At 36.9% G+C, this 19,436-nt stretch overlaps 1 protein-coding gene across 1 annotated transcript in view; it reads left to right on the forward strand.

Annotated features, from left to right (window-relative positions):
- Positions 1 to 4,353: 4,353 nt before the first annotated feature.
- tmem266 (transmembrane protein 266) overlaps positions 4,354 to 19,436 on the forward strand; it is a 103,006-nt gene continuing 87,923 nt past the window's right edge. The window contains 2 exon segments of the mRNA XM_048157484.1: positions 4,354 to 5,520; positions 15,373 to 15,487. Coding sequence (XP_048013441.1) covers positions 15,474 to 15,487 — 14 coding nt within the window. The 5' untranslated portion in view covers positions 4,354 to 5,520; positions 15,373 to 15,473.

Here is a 19,436-nt window from a genome sequence, read left to right on the forward strand (position 1 = left end):
CGACCAAAGAAGTTAAGTGCACATGCTCAGCGTCATATCCAGAGGTTGTGTTAGGGAAATAGACGTATGAGTGCTGCCAGCATTGCTGTAGAGGTTGAAGGTGTCAGTGTTCAGACCATACGCCGCACACTGCATCAAATTGGTCTGCATGGCTGTCATCCCAGAAGGAAGCCTCTTCTAAAGATGATGCACAAGAAAGCCCGCAAACAGTTTGCTGAAGACAAGCAGACTAAGGACATGGATTACTGGAACCATGTCCTGTGGTCTGATGAGACCAAGATAAACTTATTTGGTTCAGATGGTGTCAAGCGTGTGGCAACAACCAGGTGAGGAGTACAAAGACAAGTGTGTCTTGCCTACAGTCAAGCATGGTGGTGGGAGTGTCATGGTCTGGGGCTGCATGAGTGCTGCCGGCACTGGGGAGCTACAGTTCATTGAGGGATCCATGAATGAGCAGAGCATGATCCCCTCCCATCGGAGACTGGGCCGCAGGGCAGTATTCCAACGTGATAACGACCCCAAACACACCTCCAAGATGACCACTGCCTTGCTAAAGAAGCTGAGGGTAAAGGTGATGGTCTGGCCAATCATTTCTCCAAACCTAAACCCTATTGAGCATCTGTGGGGCATCCTCAAATGGAAGGTGGAGGAGCGCAAGGTCTCTAACATCCACCAGCTCCGTGATGTCGTCATGGAGGAGTGGAAGAGGACTCCAGTGGAAACCTGTGAAGCTCTGGTGAACTCCATGCCCAAGAGGGTTAAGGCAGTGCTGGAAAATAATGGTGGCCACACAAAATATTGACACTTTGGGCCCAATTTGGACATTTTCACTTAGGAGTGTACTCACTTTTGTGGCCAGCGGTTTAGACATTAATGGCTGTGTGTTGAGTTATTTTGAGGGGACAGCAAATTTACACAAGCTGTACACTCACTACTTTACATTGTAGCAAAGTGTCATTTCTTCAGTGTTGTCACATGAAAAGATATAATAAAATATTTACAAAAATGTGAGGGGTGTACTCACTTCTGTGAGATACTATATATATATATATTTTTTTTTTTTTGTGGTGCAATGAAATGATTGTTAAAAAAATATAATTCATGAAGTTTGCCTTTATTCTGCAAACTACTGACAACATTTCTTCCAAATTTTAAATAAAAATATTGTCATTTAGAGTATTTATGTGCAGAAAAACTGGTCAAAATAATGAAAAAAGATGATCTCAAGTAAAACGAGTTTTCGAGACAAACGAGACGACACAAAATAATATTTTAACTTAAGATGAGTTTAGAAATCCATATTTAGTGGAATAACCCTGATTTCCAATCACTGCTTTCATGCGTCTTGGCACAATCCCCATCAGTCAGTCACATTGCTGTTGGGTGACTTTATGTCACTCCTGGTGAAGAGAAATTCAAGCAGCTTGGTTTCATTTAATGGCTTACATTGCAGAGGTTTTCAGTGGGGTTCAGGTTAAAAGATGGCCATGACTGGGTCTTGATCATGGTGGTCCTCCATCCACACCTTGATTGGCCTGGCTGTGTGGACTGGAGCATCGTCCTGCACAAAAAACCAATCCTTCGAGTTGGGGAACATTGTCAGAGCACGTGTTTTGAGTTATGCGTCCTTCACAAAGACAGATCTGCCGATTCTAGCCTTACTGAAGAACCACCAGATCATCACCAGTCCTACACCAAATTACACAGTGGTTGAGAGAATGTGGGTTGTAGGCCACTCGAGGTCTCTGTCTAACCATTAGAGGACCAGGTTTTGGGCAAAGCTGAAAACTGGACTCATCGGAGAAGATCAGAATCAGGCAGATCTGTCTTTGTGAAGGATGCATGACTCAAGCCATGTACAAGGTTATCTTAGAAGAAAACATGCTTTCTTTTGCACTGACAATGTTCCCCAATTCGAAGGATTGTTTTTTCGTGCAGGACTACCAGTCTACACAGCCAGGCCAATAAAAGTGTGGATGGAGGACCACCAGATCATGATCCTGTCATGGCCATGACACACTCCAGACCTGAACCTCACTGAAAACCACTGGAATGTGAGCCATTGAAGGGTTAGTTTACCCCAAAATAAAATTTCTGTCATTAATTACTCAATATCCTCATCTCATTCCAAACCCGTAAGACCTCTGTTCATCTTCGGAACACAAATTAACATTTTTGTTGAAATCCGAGAGGTTTCTGAATCGCACATTGGTAGCACCGTCATTTCACCTTTCATGCCCAAGAAAGGGAGTAAAGACATTGTTAAAATAGTCCATGTGACTACAGTAGTTCAAGCTTAATGTGAAGCGAAGAGAATACTTTTTGTGTGCAAAAACAAACAAAATAATGACTTTATTAAACAATTTCTTCTCTTCCCTGGCAGTCTCCTACGCTTCCGTGTTTACGTCAGAACGTGACTTGTTCTGACGTAGAACACGGAAGCTCTGCACTGTGTTTACTACGTCAACGGCATAAGAGAATGACAGGGAAGAGATGAAATTGTTGAATAAAGTCATTATTTTTGTTTTGTTTTTGCACACAAAAAGTATTCTCATCACTTCGTAACATTAAGGTTGAACTACTGTAGTCACATGGACTATTTTAACAATGTCTTTACTACCTTTCTGGGCCTTCAAAGGTGAAATGACATTGCTGCCAATGTGTTTAGAAACCTCTCGGATTTCATCAAAAATATCTTAATTTGTGTTCCGAACATGAACGAAGATCTTACAGGTGTGGAACGACATGAGGGTGAGTAATTAATAACAGAAATTTCATTTTTGGGTGAACTAACCATTTAAATTAAGCCAGGAGTGACATAAAGTCGTCCAACAGCAATGTGAGGGACTGATGGCGATTGTGCCAAGACCCATGAAAGCTGTGAAATCGGGGTTATTCCACCAAATATTGATTTCTGAACTCTTCTTCTGAAGTTAAAACATTAGCATTGTGTTGTTTAAAAGGGAATATAATTTTTTTTTTTTTTTGCGTTATTCGAGGTCTGAAAACATGCCATCTTTTTTCATTATTTTCTGCAAAATAAATGCTCTAAATGACAATATTTGTCAGTTATTTGCTGTATAGGCTACTTTTTAATTTCGGACCAGTAAGATTTTTTTAAAGGAAAGAAATATTTTTATTCAGCAAAAATGTTATTGATAAGGGACAGTAAAGACATTTATAATGTTACAAAAGATTTCTATTTCAAATAAATGCTGTTCTTTTGAACTTTCTATTCATCAGAGAATCATGAAAAAATATATTATGGTTTATACAAAAATATTAAGCTGCACAATTGTTTTCAACATTGATAATAATAAGAAATGTTTCTTGAGCAGCAAATCAGCATATTAGAATGATTTCTGAAGGACCATGTGACACTGAAGACTGGAAATTCAGCTTTGCAATCACAGGAATATTTAAGAATATCGCCTAATACAATAAATAAAATGCCTATTAAAATAGAAAATAGTTATTTTAATGTGAAATATTTCACAAAAATACTGTTTCAATGTATTTTGATCAAATAAATGCAGCCTTGGTGAGCGTAAGAGACTTAAATTATTGGCTATATTTTTCAGCATTACGCACAATATGAATATGAAGAATGATAGTATGTATAGTGGTATGATAGTATTAAAGGATTAGTCCACTTTTAAATAAAATTTTCCTGATAATTTACTCACCCCCATGTCATCCAAGATGTCCATGTCCTTCTTTCTTCAGGTGAAAAGAAATTAATGTTTTTGATGAAAACATTCCAGGATTATTCTCCTTATAGTAGACTTCAGTGGCCTCCAGAGGGTTGAAGGTCAAAATGTCAGTTTCAGTGCAGCTTCAAAGGGCTTTAAACGATACCAGACGAGGAATAAGGGTCTTATCTAGTGAAACGATCGGTCATTTAAAAAAAAAAAAAAAACAACTGTATATGCTTTATAAACACATGATTGCCTTGTACATGCTTCTGCTTTCCGCATTCTTCAAATTGCTTATGCTGTATGTCCTACACCTTCCCTATTCTACTTACGAAGGCGTAGAACATTCAGCATAAGCGTTTTGAAGAATGCTGAAAGCAGAAGCACGTACAAGGCAATCATTTGTGTTTATAAAGCATATACAATTGTATTTTTTTCTAAAATGACTGATCGTTTCACTAGATAAGACCCTTATTCCTCGTCTGGTATTGTTTAAAGCCCTTTGAAGCTGCACTGAAACTGTAATTTTGACCTTCAACCGTTTGGAGGGCATTGAAGTCCACTATAAGGAGAATAATCCTGGAATGTTTTCATCAAAAACCTTAATTTCTTTTTGACTGACGAAAGAAAGACATGAACATCTTGGATGACATGGGGGTGAGTAAATTATCAGGAAAATTTTATTTGAAAGTGAACTAATCCTTTAAAGTGGTTTGATCTCACCAGAAATATGATATAAGGTATTATGATGACACTAGTGTTGAATGATGCACAGTATGATAAATACAGAAAAATAAAGAGGTTTTCACATGTGAAGCCATAGAAGAACCTTTCAGTGAAAAATGTTCTTGGTGTGAAGAACATTTTAAAAATCGAAAGAACATTTCCACTAAAGAACCTTGAAACATCCATGGATATTAAAGGTTCTTCATGGTGCCAATAAAGAGCGTGATATTATGATGGCATTGTATAATATTAAAGTCTAGTAGTATTATCTGAAAGTCTGAAGCAGTTTTGTACAAGAGCACTCGGCAGACCCTTGTTTTGTTTCTTTCTTACGCGGTCTCCATCTCTCTCTCTCACTGTCTCACACGCACATTCCCGATCAATAGTAATGTTTGAAACGCATTTCTCACATCTCAATGTCACCCCTGCCATCTCCATATGCTCAGTCATGACTCATGACAGCTGTTGACGTTATTCTACATGACTGATGTGTGTTTGCAGCGGCACGCGCTATAGAAATTCTCACGGAATGACACGCGCGTATCTAGAATATAGGACACTGTCATGGAAATGCGAGCACCTCAGCGGCCAGTAAGGTGTTTTGATGGATGCGAGGTTATCCCGAAGAACATTTGCCATCCCTCGAACAGAAAACCAATAGAAAAGCGTTTTCTCTACGTAATGAATCCCCTCCTCCTCCGACATAACGGAGCGATGCTGGCGTTCATGCTTCAATCGAATCGCGTCTAATCGAATCGCGGCTTCAGCACGATGGAGACGGAGTCCCTGGCGTGAATTGAAGGGGGAAGCCCTCAGCACAACACAAAATATACACAATGCGCTCCTCCTGTCGCGAATACGATGCCTTTCTCTGGATGGTTGGACTCCTAATATCATCTCGCTGAGCGATGATGCTCGTGTTACGGCTCGCCTTTGCTCAACGTCCGCTTTATTCGCGAAAGAAGCAGCAGAACGGATGCTTGACCACTGCGAAACTGTCTTCACGCATCAAGCCTCTTCTGAATATTGGCAAGGGACACGTTATCATAACCACGAGGGCCAGGGAGACACGATTAAAGTTTCAACGATGTAAATCGAGGTAGGTCAGCCCTTGGAGACGCGCATTTCATCACTGCTTATTCTTGCTTTCATTCTACCAATTATTGGCTTAATAGATGTTTGCTGTTATTTTGGTAATTGCATCACTAAATCAGCTGTCATGGTGCTGAGGAGATGCTTTTTCACTTCATCCAATATAGCTCCTCTTTAGGCCTGGGAAATAGAAAACATGTCTTCCATTTTCAGATGTAATAGCCTTTATTATAGTGCGCATTAATATTGTGGGTTTTTGGACAAGTAAGGAAATCTGGGTTGTAGCTTGTCAAAATGACACGAAATGGTTCCATCGCCATGTTGCATGTTTTGCTTTCATGTTGCCTGGATATGTTCCGTCTGATCAAGTTCACTGCTAAACTTGTGATGCTGAACTGATAGTGGCGTACGAACTTTGATTCTGTAGGTCCATTGTAGGTCTTTGGGCACGTGGTCAACACAACAAATCAAAATGAGCATTGATGTGAGACGTGCATGATTCAAATCTGTTAAACTGACCAGTAATTATTAATTCGTTATATTTATTGTTTTTAATCTGGAAGACGTATAGCCTTCATCCTGCACTGCAGGTGTACACAACCTGAACTGCCCTTCAGCTAGTAGAGAATGGAAAAGTAGCGTGCGTTCCGTATCATCCCGTATTTAAGACATCAAAGAAGCGTTCTGTATTAAACACACAGGCCTACGGAACGCAGTTTGCCCCGTATTTTGCATAGACTCATGCCTGTCTGAATATATCAAACTGTACACTGAGCTAATCATCTCACTTATTCTTCTTTTGAACAATCATTGTTTTGCGAACATAGCCCTTTTCGAGGAAGACTTTAAAGGGTTGGTTAATCAAAAAACTCTTTAATGAATCGTCTTCGGAACACAAATGAAGATCTTTTTGATGAAATCTCAGAGCTTTCTGTCCCTCCATAGACTACGCAACTACTTTCAAGCCCAAGAAAGCTAGTAAAGACATCATTAAAGTAATCCATGTGACTCCGGTGGTTTAACCTTTATTTTATAAAGCGACGCGAGTGCTTTGTTTGCACGAAAAACACAATTTACCACTTTATTTACCAAATATTAATCGTCAATGTGCATTCAAATGAATTAATTCAGGCAAAAATAAATTGCTAAATAAAAATTTGGTTCCATCTGCTAACATAAATACATTAACATGAACTAACAATAGACAATACTTCTAAAGCATTTATTAATCATAGTTGTTAATAATGTGTATTTCGGTGTTTACTAATAGACAATATTATTCAAATCAAAAGTTGTATCTGTTAATATTATTTGATGGGCCTGAGCTAACATGAATGAACAGCACACTGACTGTATTTTTTTACCCCTCAGGTCACTTAAAATGTGCTTTATGTCCTAATGTATAAATTAACAAAATTTGTGACCTGTGCGGGCGAAATGAGTTCGCAATGAGCAGATTTTCACAATCTGTATTAAAGGATTAGTTCACTTTGAAATGAAAATTAGCCCAAGTTTTACTCACTCTCAAGCCATAGGTGTATATGACTTTCTTCTTTCTGATGAACACAATTGGAGCAATATTAATAAATATACTGACGCATTTAAGCTTTATAATGGCAGTAAACAGGGTTTACGAATTTGAAGCTCAAGAAAGTGCATCCATCCATCATAAACGTACTCCACAAGCAGGGCTTGACATTAACTTTTTTGCTCACCAGCCACTGTGGCTAGTGGTTTTCCAAAGTTACTAGCCACTCAGCATTTTCACTGGCCACAATTTTAATGTTGGTAAATTACATTTTATATGATTAAAGTTGACTTTGTTATGCTTAAATTACTTTATTTTGAGTCATTTTACTTGATTTAAAACCCTTTCAAACTTTTAAATGCAGATTGACCACCCAAATCAAGACTACATTGTATATCAGCTGGTATGTACAGGTGGGCAAGAGGTGGACAATGTGAGCATGGGCTAATATGAGAAATTTGATAAGTTATTTGTGTTAGGCTATATAAAAGAACAAAGAAGCAAATTACAAAAACAATAGTAAATTAAAAATAATCTTTTTTTCAGATACAGTAGGTTTATTTAACATATAGCCTAGCCTACATTTATTTAACATCTTTTGTTGTTTGATTAACATTAATGACAGACTATAGGCCTATTTAATTGGGCTGCTGAATGCATGAACGTAACTGACGCATATTCAGTTACTACTCACCTGTTTACGTCCACTTAAGCCATAACCGACTGTATTCATGCGAGGTACTCCACACGATGGACATTTAGACATCTGTGTGCACGTGTATTAAGGCGCGAGGAGAACTGATCGCGAGCGCAACAGAGAGAGAGAGCGCACGCGAGAGAGCGCTTCTGTTGTGTGTCATTCAGCGCAATTCCGCCTATCCCTCCTTCACTAAGTGCACATAAATAACGAATTGTGTGATTGGATTGTAATTTTGTGCTGCGACGATCTTCGACGATCATTTGGCTGTAAACTGAAATTATATTCAACCCGCCAAAGTGGCTAGTGGGAGTGGCTGTCTTACCCGCCACAGCTGAAATCTACCCGCATTTGGCGGGTTGGCGGGTGTTAATGTCAAGCCCTGTCCACAAGGCTCTGGTGGGTTAATAAAGACCTTCTGAAGCGAAGTGAAGCGAAGTGATGTGTTTGTGTAAAAAAAACAAAACAAAAAAAATCCATATTTAACAAGTTATGAAGTAAAATATCTAGCTTCCACCAGACCACCTTCCATATTCAATGTACGAAAAAAGTGTAAAACTCGTGCAGTTCAAAAAGCTTATGCTACATCCTATGCCTTCCCTATTCAACTTACGAAAAAAGTGTAACTGACGCAACAGCAGTTTAGACTTTCTTTGTAAGTTGAATACGGAAGGAGGTCTGGCGGAAGCTAGATATTTTACTTCATAACTTGTTAAATGTGGATATTTTTTACACATGCATCGCTTCGGATGTGATATGATGGATGGAGGCACTTTCTTCAGCTCATACTCGTTGGTCCCGTTCACTGCCATTATAAAGCTTGGATGCGTCAGGATATTTATTAATATATCTCAGATTGTGTTCATCAGAAAGAAGAAAGTCAAATACACCTAGGATGGCTTGAGGGTGAGTAAATTTTGGGCTAATTTTCCTTTGAAAATGAACTAATGCTTTAAAAAAATCTTCAAAATGATGTATGATTTGTTGGAATCAGAGAACAAATGACTGAGCAACACTTGTTTGAAATCGATAGAGTCCGAGTTAAAGTTTTCTGAAGGTTCCGAAACAAAATCATCTAGAAACCATACCTTAAAAACCCTGGTAATAACACCTAATTTGGACACACACCTCGTCAAAGCCAAATATCTATAGGAAAAATATATTCAACTTTTTTTCAATATTTTTCTTTAATATTTTGAAGTACTGTATTCTATTTATATGTGTATATCAGGATCGCATGCTGTCTGAGGCGTCTTTGTGCATGCTCTTCGGATCTGTCAGTCAGCGCAAGTAAGATCGTTTTGTTTACATCAGCATGAGTTTGAAAATCAAAAATTCGCTATGAATATTCACAAAGTTGGAATGCTGCGCTTTAAAACGATACCAAACTCGTGCTGAGGGGAAGCGCGAGCAGAGAAAAACTAGACAAAGGAAAGGTATTCCTCACAGAAAACGAACAAATAAAGATACTTTTAGATGTTTAATTGCTATTTGAAGAATTGGGATCACTAGACGAGGGCTTAATAAACACATTTTTGTGAAAACCTCAAATTTGACCAAAAATTACAATTTTGACTTGTTTTGGCTGTAGCTCAAAATTAGCGCCATGTGCATTCCGACTCATTCCGCCAGCACGGGTCACATTTTGTTTAGGACAATAGAATTATTTCAGAATTACCAGGACCAGGTGTCACATACTTTTAAGTCTTACAATAAAACTATTAAACGTTTCTATCATTATTGTTCACAACAAAAAATACAGACCATTGTTGAGCTTCTGTGACAACATGCCCCAATAGTGGTCATAATAGGAACTTTCAATTTAACAATCTATAATAGGCTAAATTTAGTCATTAAAATAATTATTAAAAAAAAAAAAACAGCAAAAATAAAAAAGTAACATACAAAAATAGCTTTGTTTCTATTCACAGAAAAGAATTATCTAATTAAATTAATAAGAAAAGCATGAAAACAGTTCAACCTCGTAATATCTTGTAAAAATATGATATTCGTAAATCTAGTTTGAAAGACAGGATTCACAACAAAAAAAAAATCCAATTTCAAACAGTTATCCACTTAAAACAAATACAGATTTGGACTTTTGAGAAAATGTTAATCAAATTTAATATTAATGTAAACATTTTAAATGCATATAATCATCTTTTAAGCGTTATATAGTGTAATAATGCTTGTTAAAGTGTTTTTTCACTAGCATGAGTCGCCAATAGCACCTTTCGCCTAAACAAGAATGCAAAAGCGAACCCTCACATCTTCATCTCTCCTCTACCTCGTCCCACTTCCATCTATTCAGATTTGCTGTCTCACTGACCTGTGTACGGTATGCCTTATTTGGCTTAATATGATTTGTCTTGTGTACTAGTTTCACCTCATCCCCCAGCCTGAGGTAATACCTCTTGTAAAACCGCTAGAGTTTGAGACACCATGCGTTTGTCAAGCGGCCTCAGTAAATGAAGCTTTCATCACAGCGCTTCAGTGATTGAAGCTGGTGTTAACGGAGCGCTACAGACCAATCTGTTTATTGATGCCCGTCCGTACCGAGGTTGACAACTTTATCGCACCTTCGACACAAAAAAAGGCCAATCGCAGGCAGGAGTTTTGTATACTGCTTAGCCAGCTGAAAATCATGCTGTTTGTACAATAATAACTCTTTTTTTTTTTTCAAGGCCGAGGTGGTTATTAAATGTGAATGAAACACTATGCACTGAGCTCACACATGCGTACCATATGTAGGACAATAGGAATTGTGGGAATTTAAAGGACTTGCCTTAGCTTCAAGAATATGTCTTGTCCTGACTGTCCTCTTTCAGAAGGGTCAAAGCATCTTCTTTAGCTCTGGTAGCCCCTTTTGTTTATATGATTATCAATTTGCATGCGTTCATCCAAAAAATTAAAACTCGGCGTTATTTACTTTCCCTCATGTTCTTTCAAACTTGTATGGTGTTATATTTTTTCTGTGGAACACAAAATGTGAATCTTGCATCAGCTCTTTTCACATAGTTAACATGTTTGTTAAGCTCCAAAATGAAAAAAAATTTAAAACGCACCATAAAAGTAGCCCATATGCTCTGTCTTCTCTCATATTAAAGCTTTGTGTAATGAAAAGACTGTAATTTAAGTTATGCTATTCACTGAAAATAGCTGAATACTGGATCTAATTTGTGAACAAATCAGTCTGATTCATCGTTATGTTTGATTTGTGGAATGGTTCATTGAGAAGAATCGAATTTGTTGGTCCCACTTTATATTAAGTGGCCTTAACTACTATGTACTTACATTTAAATTAATCATTTGATACAATGCACTTATTGTGTACATACATGCTTTTACATTGTACTTATATTTTAAAAACACCTGCATGTAAATACATCTGTAATTAATTTCTGTTATTACATTTATAATTACACTGTTGACCCATCCCTTAACCCTTACCCTACCCTTAAACCTACCCATACCACCAAACCTGTCCCTAACCTTACCCGTACCCCACCTCAATAGCAGCAAAAGTGTTTTGCAATTCAATATGAACCCAATAAGTAACATTGTACTTATTTTTTGATGCAAGTACATAGTAGTTAAGGCCACTTAATATAAAGTGGGACCAATTTGTTTAATGATTCAGTTCTGAAGTTCGAACCGGATTAGTGAATAAAATGTTTTATATCAGGCAATTCTTTTCAATTAACTGGACTGAGTGATTCGTTCATGAACTAGACTGATTTGTTCATGATTCGTTCATGTTAACAAATGTCAATGGTTCAACATAGCAGTTATCGAATATAAGTCGACATGAAAATTCACCCTTTCTACAGTCAAACCAAAAATTATTCAGACAGTTTTGATATTTTTGATATATTTTTACTAGTGGGTGCAGGACACTATAGTTAATTTATGTAAGTGAGGATAGCAAAATAAAGTAAACTGTGACATATTATACCCAAAAATTCTTCATACAGTGGAATACCAGTAAAATTAATAAAAATTTGGAACTAAAAATTTTTCAGACACTTTGAACGGACCATGTTTTGCAAATCTGACATAATAAAGATTATTTTTTTCTGACACAGTTTAACTCTGAGATCTTGTCATATTATTATTTATTACCATTTTTGAATAAACTGCATTAATGAATGAAATGTTCAAGGTGTCTGAATAAATTTTGGTTTGACTGTATATTATCTATTTTCATCTCATTGTGACAATTAATCCATGCATATTTTATTTTTATTTTTATTTTTTTACCTCAAAAATGTCATAACCAGATGGTGACACATTCTCTAATAGGGATGTAACGATTCACTCAACTTACGATGTGATACGATTTTCTCACGATTTAACAAAATTAAATTTTAGACAAATTATAAATGGAAAAAGTGTTATTTAATTATTTCTAAGGCAAAAATGCTGCAAATTTCTTTGTGAAATTGAAATATCTTGTGTCAAATAACAAGACTAAATTGAAATCTTAGAACTAATCCCAAAAAAAAGTCCCTCCGATTCGATCTTCCAGTGTTGTTTGGGCTCAGCTCCTGCTGTGTCTGTCTGGTCAAGAGGCTGCAGATATAAGAAGTAAAATCTAAGTACAACAGTGACAGAGGTTTCACGTCGTTATAATCGTTATTTGAACCTTATTGTAAAGTGTTACCAAAACTCTGTAGACATTTAGAAATAAATACAATACCTGCACAAGCACAGCTTTCTCCTTCAGTCTGTGGAATATATCCTTTCTCTAAGGTTAGATGAGGCAGACTCGAATCAACTTTCTATGACGGAAAACAACCTTATCTTTTGCCATGAAAACAGATCTCCGTGGCTCTCGCATTCATCTGCTATTAGTGTGTATATTAGTGTTGTCACGATACCAAAATTTTGACTTCGATACGATACCTAACTTAAATATCACGATACCGATACTTAAACGATACTACAGCAAAAACCTAAAACAGCAGGAAAAATAAATAAATAACATATGACAGAACTTCTATCACGCACACTGCCCCCTGCTGTCACACTTTAGGAAATACAGCTGGCACTCAAAATACCGGTACTAATAAAACGAAGAACCGGACCGTTTTTAAAAGGAGGGTATCGCGATACCTTTCTAGTACCGTTATATCGTGCAACACTAGTGTACATCATCTTGTGGTATCTGCACTTCAACGCTTTTAATTTTAGTCTTTGTAAATGCCGCCAAACCTGCATTTGAATGAGGATGTGTCGTCCTCATAGACTGTGAAAAAATATGGACGTAGTGTCCGTGACGTCACCCGAGCATTTTTGAAGCGAAAATGAGGCCGCTGCCATCTTAGCATCTCGTCACTCCCGGATAACTGAAAATGGGCAAAGAGGCGGGACATGGTTGTGCCTGGTTACTGAAACCACACCTGCCTAGCTCGACGTGATCATGTTAGCAGGCTAAAGAAGCTATCTATCTACGATATTATCTAAAAGATTAATAAAGATAAGTTATATCATTTGAAAATTCTAAATGTTTACTGTCAATCTACGGTGTCTTTTTTACAATATAGATGCTCCAGCATCAGTAATTGTAATTTGTGTCGGGTGTGCAAATGACAACACGAAAAATCAAATGGGACTTCATACCTTTATAATGAAATACAGATCGCGAGATGAATCCAATACATGGCACTTGGGTAAAATGTCCATGAGTGTCCATTAGAAAAACAAAAAACAGTACTTTTTGTCCACAAAAGCGTTAAATCCATGAAATATTGATATATTATCCATTGTTTGCATCACATTTCTTCTGAATGATCTGCTCTCCATCATCGTTCTTCAAGAAATAATGCAATCTGAGCAGCATCCAAAGTATAATTTTTCAGAATAGTGCGGCAGTTTTAGTTATAATATCCAAGCAGTGCTTTCTGAGTTTTATATAGTCATCCTAGTAAATCTCAGGAACAAAACTTTTAGCCAATGGCAAGACGATCCAACAACGTGTTTTCTGTTTATCTTGCTCATGCGAGCACATCTACACAGACACACTGTCTCGACCATTAACGCAGCAAGCCATATTATTTTATAATTGTATAAAATAATCCCGGAAAAAAGCACAAACACGGCAGAGATGCCAAATTCAGCGGCTGGAATTAGCTGAGGTAACATGACGGCTCACAGACAGCAGCGGCAAACCTGTCATTCAAGTGATTATGCCCTTAATTATGCAGAACTTTAAGGCTTAATATAATTTAAATGGATGAGTTATAAAAAAATTTACCCTCCTCAGAGTTGTCATGAAGGGCAAAATTAGCAGTATAGACCAAAACCACAAGTTGATCCAGACTGTAAACATGTTTTTTTTCTGCTGTAAAGTTGGCCGTTTTAACATGGGACTCAATGAGATTCTGCTCTCTTTTGGAGCCTGTCCCTAGCGGTCAGTCGATGAATTGCAGTTTAAGTCACTTCCGTATTGGCTTCAAGAGAAACTGGGGGAGGTTGCCGCTTACCGCTGCTACGCTTGACGCTTGACTTGTTCGCTGCTCTCATGCCAATAAAGTGGCGTCACAGTAATCAGCTTCAGCGACAGCGCCCCTGCTGTTTAAAATGTGTATCGCAATTCATTTAACATCTCAACCGACTTGAATCGTCACATTTTCATCAATTTTTAAAAGACTCGCGGTGCATTGTTACGTCCCTGGTCATTCAGTCCAATCAATTAGTCTCCAATTATTTACTCCGCCCCTTTCTTACAATTGACTGCAGGCTCGCATTCAGATCTGCCTCCATCCTGTCAACAACCGATGGACAGAACCAAGTCTACCCCCTACGTTTTAGGGGAAGATTATCAGTGAATAACAACTTTCGTAGATAAATGCTTTCAAAAAACTTGGAATAAAGTGAACAATTCATACAGAGTACTCTAGATGGCACAGGCTGATAGATCCTTAACTCAATCTGCTTGCAATCACATCATTCTCTATAGGGCACAGCTGATTGGTTCCTGCTGTATCAGTAGCCATTGAGCTCGCTGCTCAACCTTCAAATACTTGGTCAGCATTTGCTGAAGCAGTTGCAGGACGCTTTCAGAAACCCTCCCTCTTCCCCAGCTCCACCTGTATAGATCTGCTATGGGTAATGCTATATTGTACAGCAGCAGCATGTCTTACTTGCTCACAGCAGCGTGTCGTGAATGTATTGACAGTAGCAAGTGTCAACAGCGTGGCAGATCTATTCCGCTAAGACCAAACATATCAATATTGTCATATAAATTACCATTCCAAACACTCCGAGAGTTGTCATGACAGAAATATTGGTTACTTTTATGGCACAGTATATCAAATATTCTGCTAAATGGGGTATGAAGCTTTGCTGAATCATGTAGTAGGCTTACAGCTTTAAACGGTTTTCTTCGCTTGATTTAAGTCACAGGTCAGATGTAAAACTGTGAAGTTAAGCGAGTATTTGATTTCATAACAGATCCAATATCTCGCTTCATTGATTTTATTGCATAAGCGACAATTTCGTCCCTCCACAATGACTGAACTAGATGTTCATGCATTCATAAACACATAGTACGTTTCAGTTTTAGCACGCACAGTAGTTGTTACAATGTGTGTATAGAGAGTATGTTGATTTTTATCTGCTTTTCTTCTCAGGTCTGGTATGAGTGAAGTCGCCTCCGTCTAGCACAAACTAGAGCTCACGTTTGAGAGAAGTGAAAGAGGAAGTCCATTCAGCGTTTGCTGCATATCGCACCATGAGCCAGCCACAGTGAGTGTTCAAACTACATCCTACCTGCTTTATAATGAGTGTGAGGAACGCTGCTGTGTGTATTGTGCGCAGGAGAGTGTGTTAAATTGTGTTTACACTCCAGTAACACTAATTATGTGTTAAGCAATGTACTGTTTAGACTTTTCTCTCCCCCTTTTTTCCGTTTGAATAGTTTTTGGAGTGTAGATTTGTTTGTGTTGCATTTTTCAGAGTAGTTTTTGCTTTATCTCTTTTTTTTTTTTTTCATTTTTAGGTTGCGTTACATGAAAAACGTGCAATATAATTCGTCACACAAATCTGTCATACCAAAAATAGGTCAGAAATTCAGTACTATTGTTAAATATTGATCATATATTATATTATTGATAAAATATATTTTCTGTGGAAACTGTTATATTTTTTCAGGATAGTAAATTCACAAGAACAGCATTTATTTTAAATATTTTTTTTTTCTAAAAGTGAGTAAAAGTGTAAAAATCTTTACTCTCACTTTTAATTTAATTTCTTAAAGAAAAATCTTACTGACACAAAACTTGTGAACGGTAGTGTAATTTTTATTAGCTTGTTTATCATGGAAATTTCTAGGGTGAACGTACAATGATTGCTGGACAATTTTCAAGGCCACTAGCATCATGAAACGGGAAAGGAAAAATACTATTTTCAAACAGGTTTTCCCAAATTTATAAACAGGTTTCTGGTTGGGATGTGACTAAATTAGTATTGGGAAGTATTTAACAACAAAACAAATACATCACCAACAGATAGACGTTAAGAAATCTTTCTTGACAAGGTCAGTCCAGCATATGAACCTTCTTAATTGACTCGTCATCTTCACCGGCAGGAACCGCAGCACATCTCACTCGACATCCATGTGTTTGCTCTGCAGCAGGAGGCGCGTGACATCGTAATTTATAGTCACACACTGTTCTGCAGTCAGGCGCTCAGCGTGTCCAAAGATTCATGTGGAGAATGCGAGATCCTTTCTGCCCTTTCCACATCCTTCCAGCCCACAACTGTTCCAGGATCAGCAGCAAGAGGTGCTGACTCGGCCTTCTTAGGTGAAGTCTTCATGGTGCGACTTTTGCGTTGTGTTCTCACTGAGTCAGAATCAGGCCACCTTACCCAATTTAATTTGATGCAAGTGAAAATGGGTCTGTGAGGTGGATGTACAGTCCATTTAGTATATTGTACGTAAAGTGTACACGTATGTTTTTGTACATTTGGATAGGCACTGAAACTATTATAGCAAACTGCATCTATGACGTGAACTTGTACTCACTACTTTAAAATAAACAGATGTTTATGAATTCTTTGATATTTTAATGATATTATACATAACGTTTAACAGATTATACGTATCTGTTGACAGCATCTAAAACATAAACCTTTACATATGCATAACTTCAGAGACATACAAATGTTTTGTAATGGGTCATTGACGAATAAGGTTTTTAAAAGTGTAAAAAAAAACATAATGGAGATATAATTAATTTTGAAGTTTTATTAAAGGATTACTCCACTTTTAAATAAACTTTTCCTGATAATTTACTCACCCCCATGTCATCCAAGATGTTCATGTCTTTCTTTCTTCATTTAAAAAGAAATTAAGGTTTTTGATGAAAACATTCCAGGATTTTTCTCCATATAGTAGACTTCAATGGGCACCAAACAGTTGAAGGTTAAAATTAGTTTCACTGCAGCTTCAAATTGTTCTACACTGTCCCAGATGAGAAATAAGGGTCTTATCTAGAGAAACCATCGCTTTTTCTGAAAAAAATAAAATAAAATTATATATGTTTTAACCATAAATGCTCATCTTGAACTAGCTCTCTTCTTCTTCTCTATTAGAATTCCAGCAGTGTAGACACTGCTAAGTGTATTACTGCCCTCCACAGGTCAAAGTTTGAACTAATTGTTATATACTATTGAACTAGCATATTGCATATAAAAATTAGTTCAAACTTTGACCTGTGGAGGGCAGTAATACACTTAGCAGTGTCTACACTGCCGGATTTCTAATAAAGAAGAATAATCTCATTGTGTTAACAATGAGATTATGTGGTTTTTATAATCAATTAACACTGCTTTTGTCATTTTTTAGAAGATGGAAAAAATTTGTAACTAAAAAAGTCATTCGGTTTAACCAAAATTTCAGTTTTACCTAAAGACACTTTTGGTTATACCGAATGGCGATATTTTCAAACAATGCTAACAGACTGATATCCAGCTAGTTAGCTTGACATTAGCATATAAATATTTAATACAAGTTTTTAAAATATTACAACATGTTTTATAGCGGTTGCACCGAATGACCTGATGTTTCGGGACATGCGTATGAGCAAGTGAAAACATGAATTTTTCAAATAGTTCAGAGAGAGTTAATTACTTTGCTTCATGACGGTGTCTGAATGATGTCACATCCTGTCACACGATACTGACCACATGACTTGATCCAAAATGGTCCTTTTATATTGGTCACTCCGAATGACATCAATGAAATTCATTTTTCTGGACATTCTTTCTCATAACAAAGCAATGACTTTTACACATAATTTTAATACCATTTTGCACTATGTTGATATTTGATGTTATAAAATCATGCCAGAATAAAAAATATATACATTTATTACATTTTAAGATATTTTAATCACAAATTAAATCTCTGTATTGGCCTTTGGACAGTTAAATCGAATGACCAAATATAAAATGTCTTAAATAATTGCATAATACTTTCATGTTTAACAAGTTTTTTTTAGTGATAAAGTATGTTTACAAGCTGTTTAATTCATAACATTTAATAAAAATAAAAATTGATCATTAAAACTAAATCTATAAAATGATCCCATGATGGGAATGCCTAAAAGATTATATATATGAAGCACCTGACAAGAATCGTTTAAGGTTCTATAAAGAATGGACTGTACTTCTATCCATCACAGCCTTGTTTCTGTTCGTGTCAAATTAAATATAGTGAAGGAGTATTAAACAAGAATCAGCTTTAAAGTACAACCAATACTAGCACCGGTGTCAGTTTATATATTGTTTTATGAAGAAATGCTCGGTGTGTGGCCCTCACAGGAAGCTCCTGTATTCTGATGGCAGTGGTTTCGGTGTCCAGGGAGAGCAGGAGAGGGAGGTTTGGGAGGTTGGTAGTGAATGCAGAGTGGATTACTTCAGCTGCCGTCTTTGTTCATCAGAGCTGCACTTGTGTACTGTGCATTCAGAGCAAGTCTGAGACACAGGAGTAAGCAGCAGAGAATAACATGATACATTTGACTCAATTACACACCACGGGATAGATTGCAAGTACACCGCAAAACTCCTTATATTAAATCAAACTGCTTTTCCAAAACCACCATGTGGATATTATTTACATATGGAGCATGTGCTGCCGATCTTGTGTTGTGTGTAATAGATTTAAAAGTGCCCTATTGTGCCATTTTAACATTTCTTAATGTTGTTTTGGCGGCCTCCTACAATAGATTTACATTCATCCAAGGTAAAAAAAAAAAAAAAACAATTAAATTTTGTCAAAATGTACATTGCAGTGTTTGAGGGTCAAAGTAGATGTTGTTTTCACAAGCATCCAAAGAAGACCATAGGCATACGTAGGTTTGTGCAGGAAGTAAGACTGGAATTACTGACAACTCGTTTCAGGCAGTTCAGAGTCAAATAACAGATATTTAAAAGCGTGGCCACCCTTTTGAACGTGCTGCTTTATTAAATTTATTTTTATTGTGTCAGGGTTTTTTTTTTTTTTTTTTTTTTGTCAGATTTGTCATGGTTACTATTTTATAACCCTTGCTTTTTGTTTTCCCATCAGAAGCTAATATTATAAAAATAATATAATCATATCAGCCTGTGTAGTAATTCTCTCATATAACTGCAGTCGAGCAAATGTAACTGAGGTTGTTCCACAGTGAGGTTCTACACTCGTGACACAGATGCG

This window comes from Megalobrama amblycephala, linkage group LG15 (genome assembly GCF_018812025.1).
Source record: "Megalobrama amblycephala isolate DHTTF-2021 linkage group LG15, ASM1881202v1, whole genome shotgun sequence".
Classification (NCBI taxonomy): Eukaryota; Metazoa; Chordata; class Actinopteri; order Cypriniformes; family Xenocyprididae; genus Megalobrama; species Megalobrama amblycephala.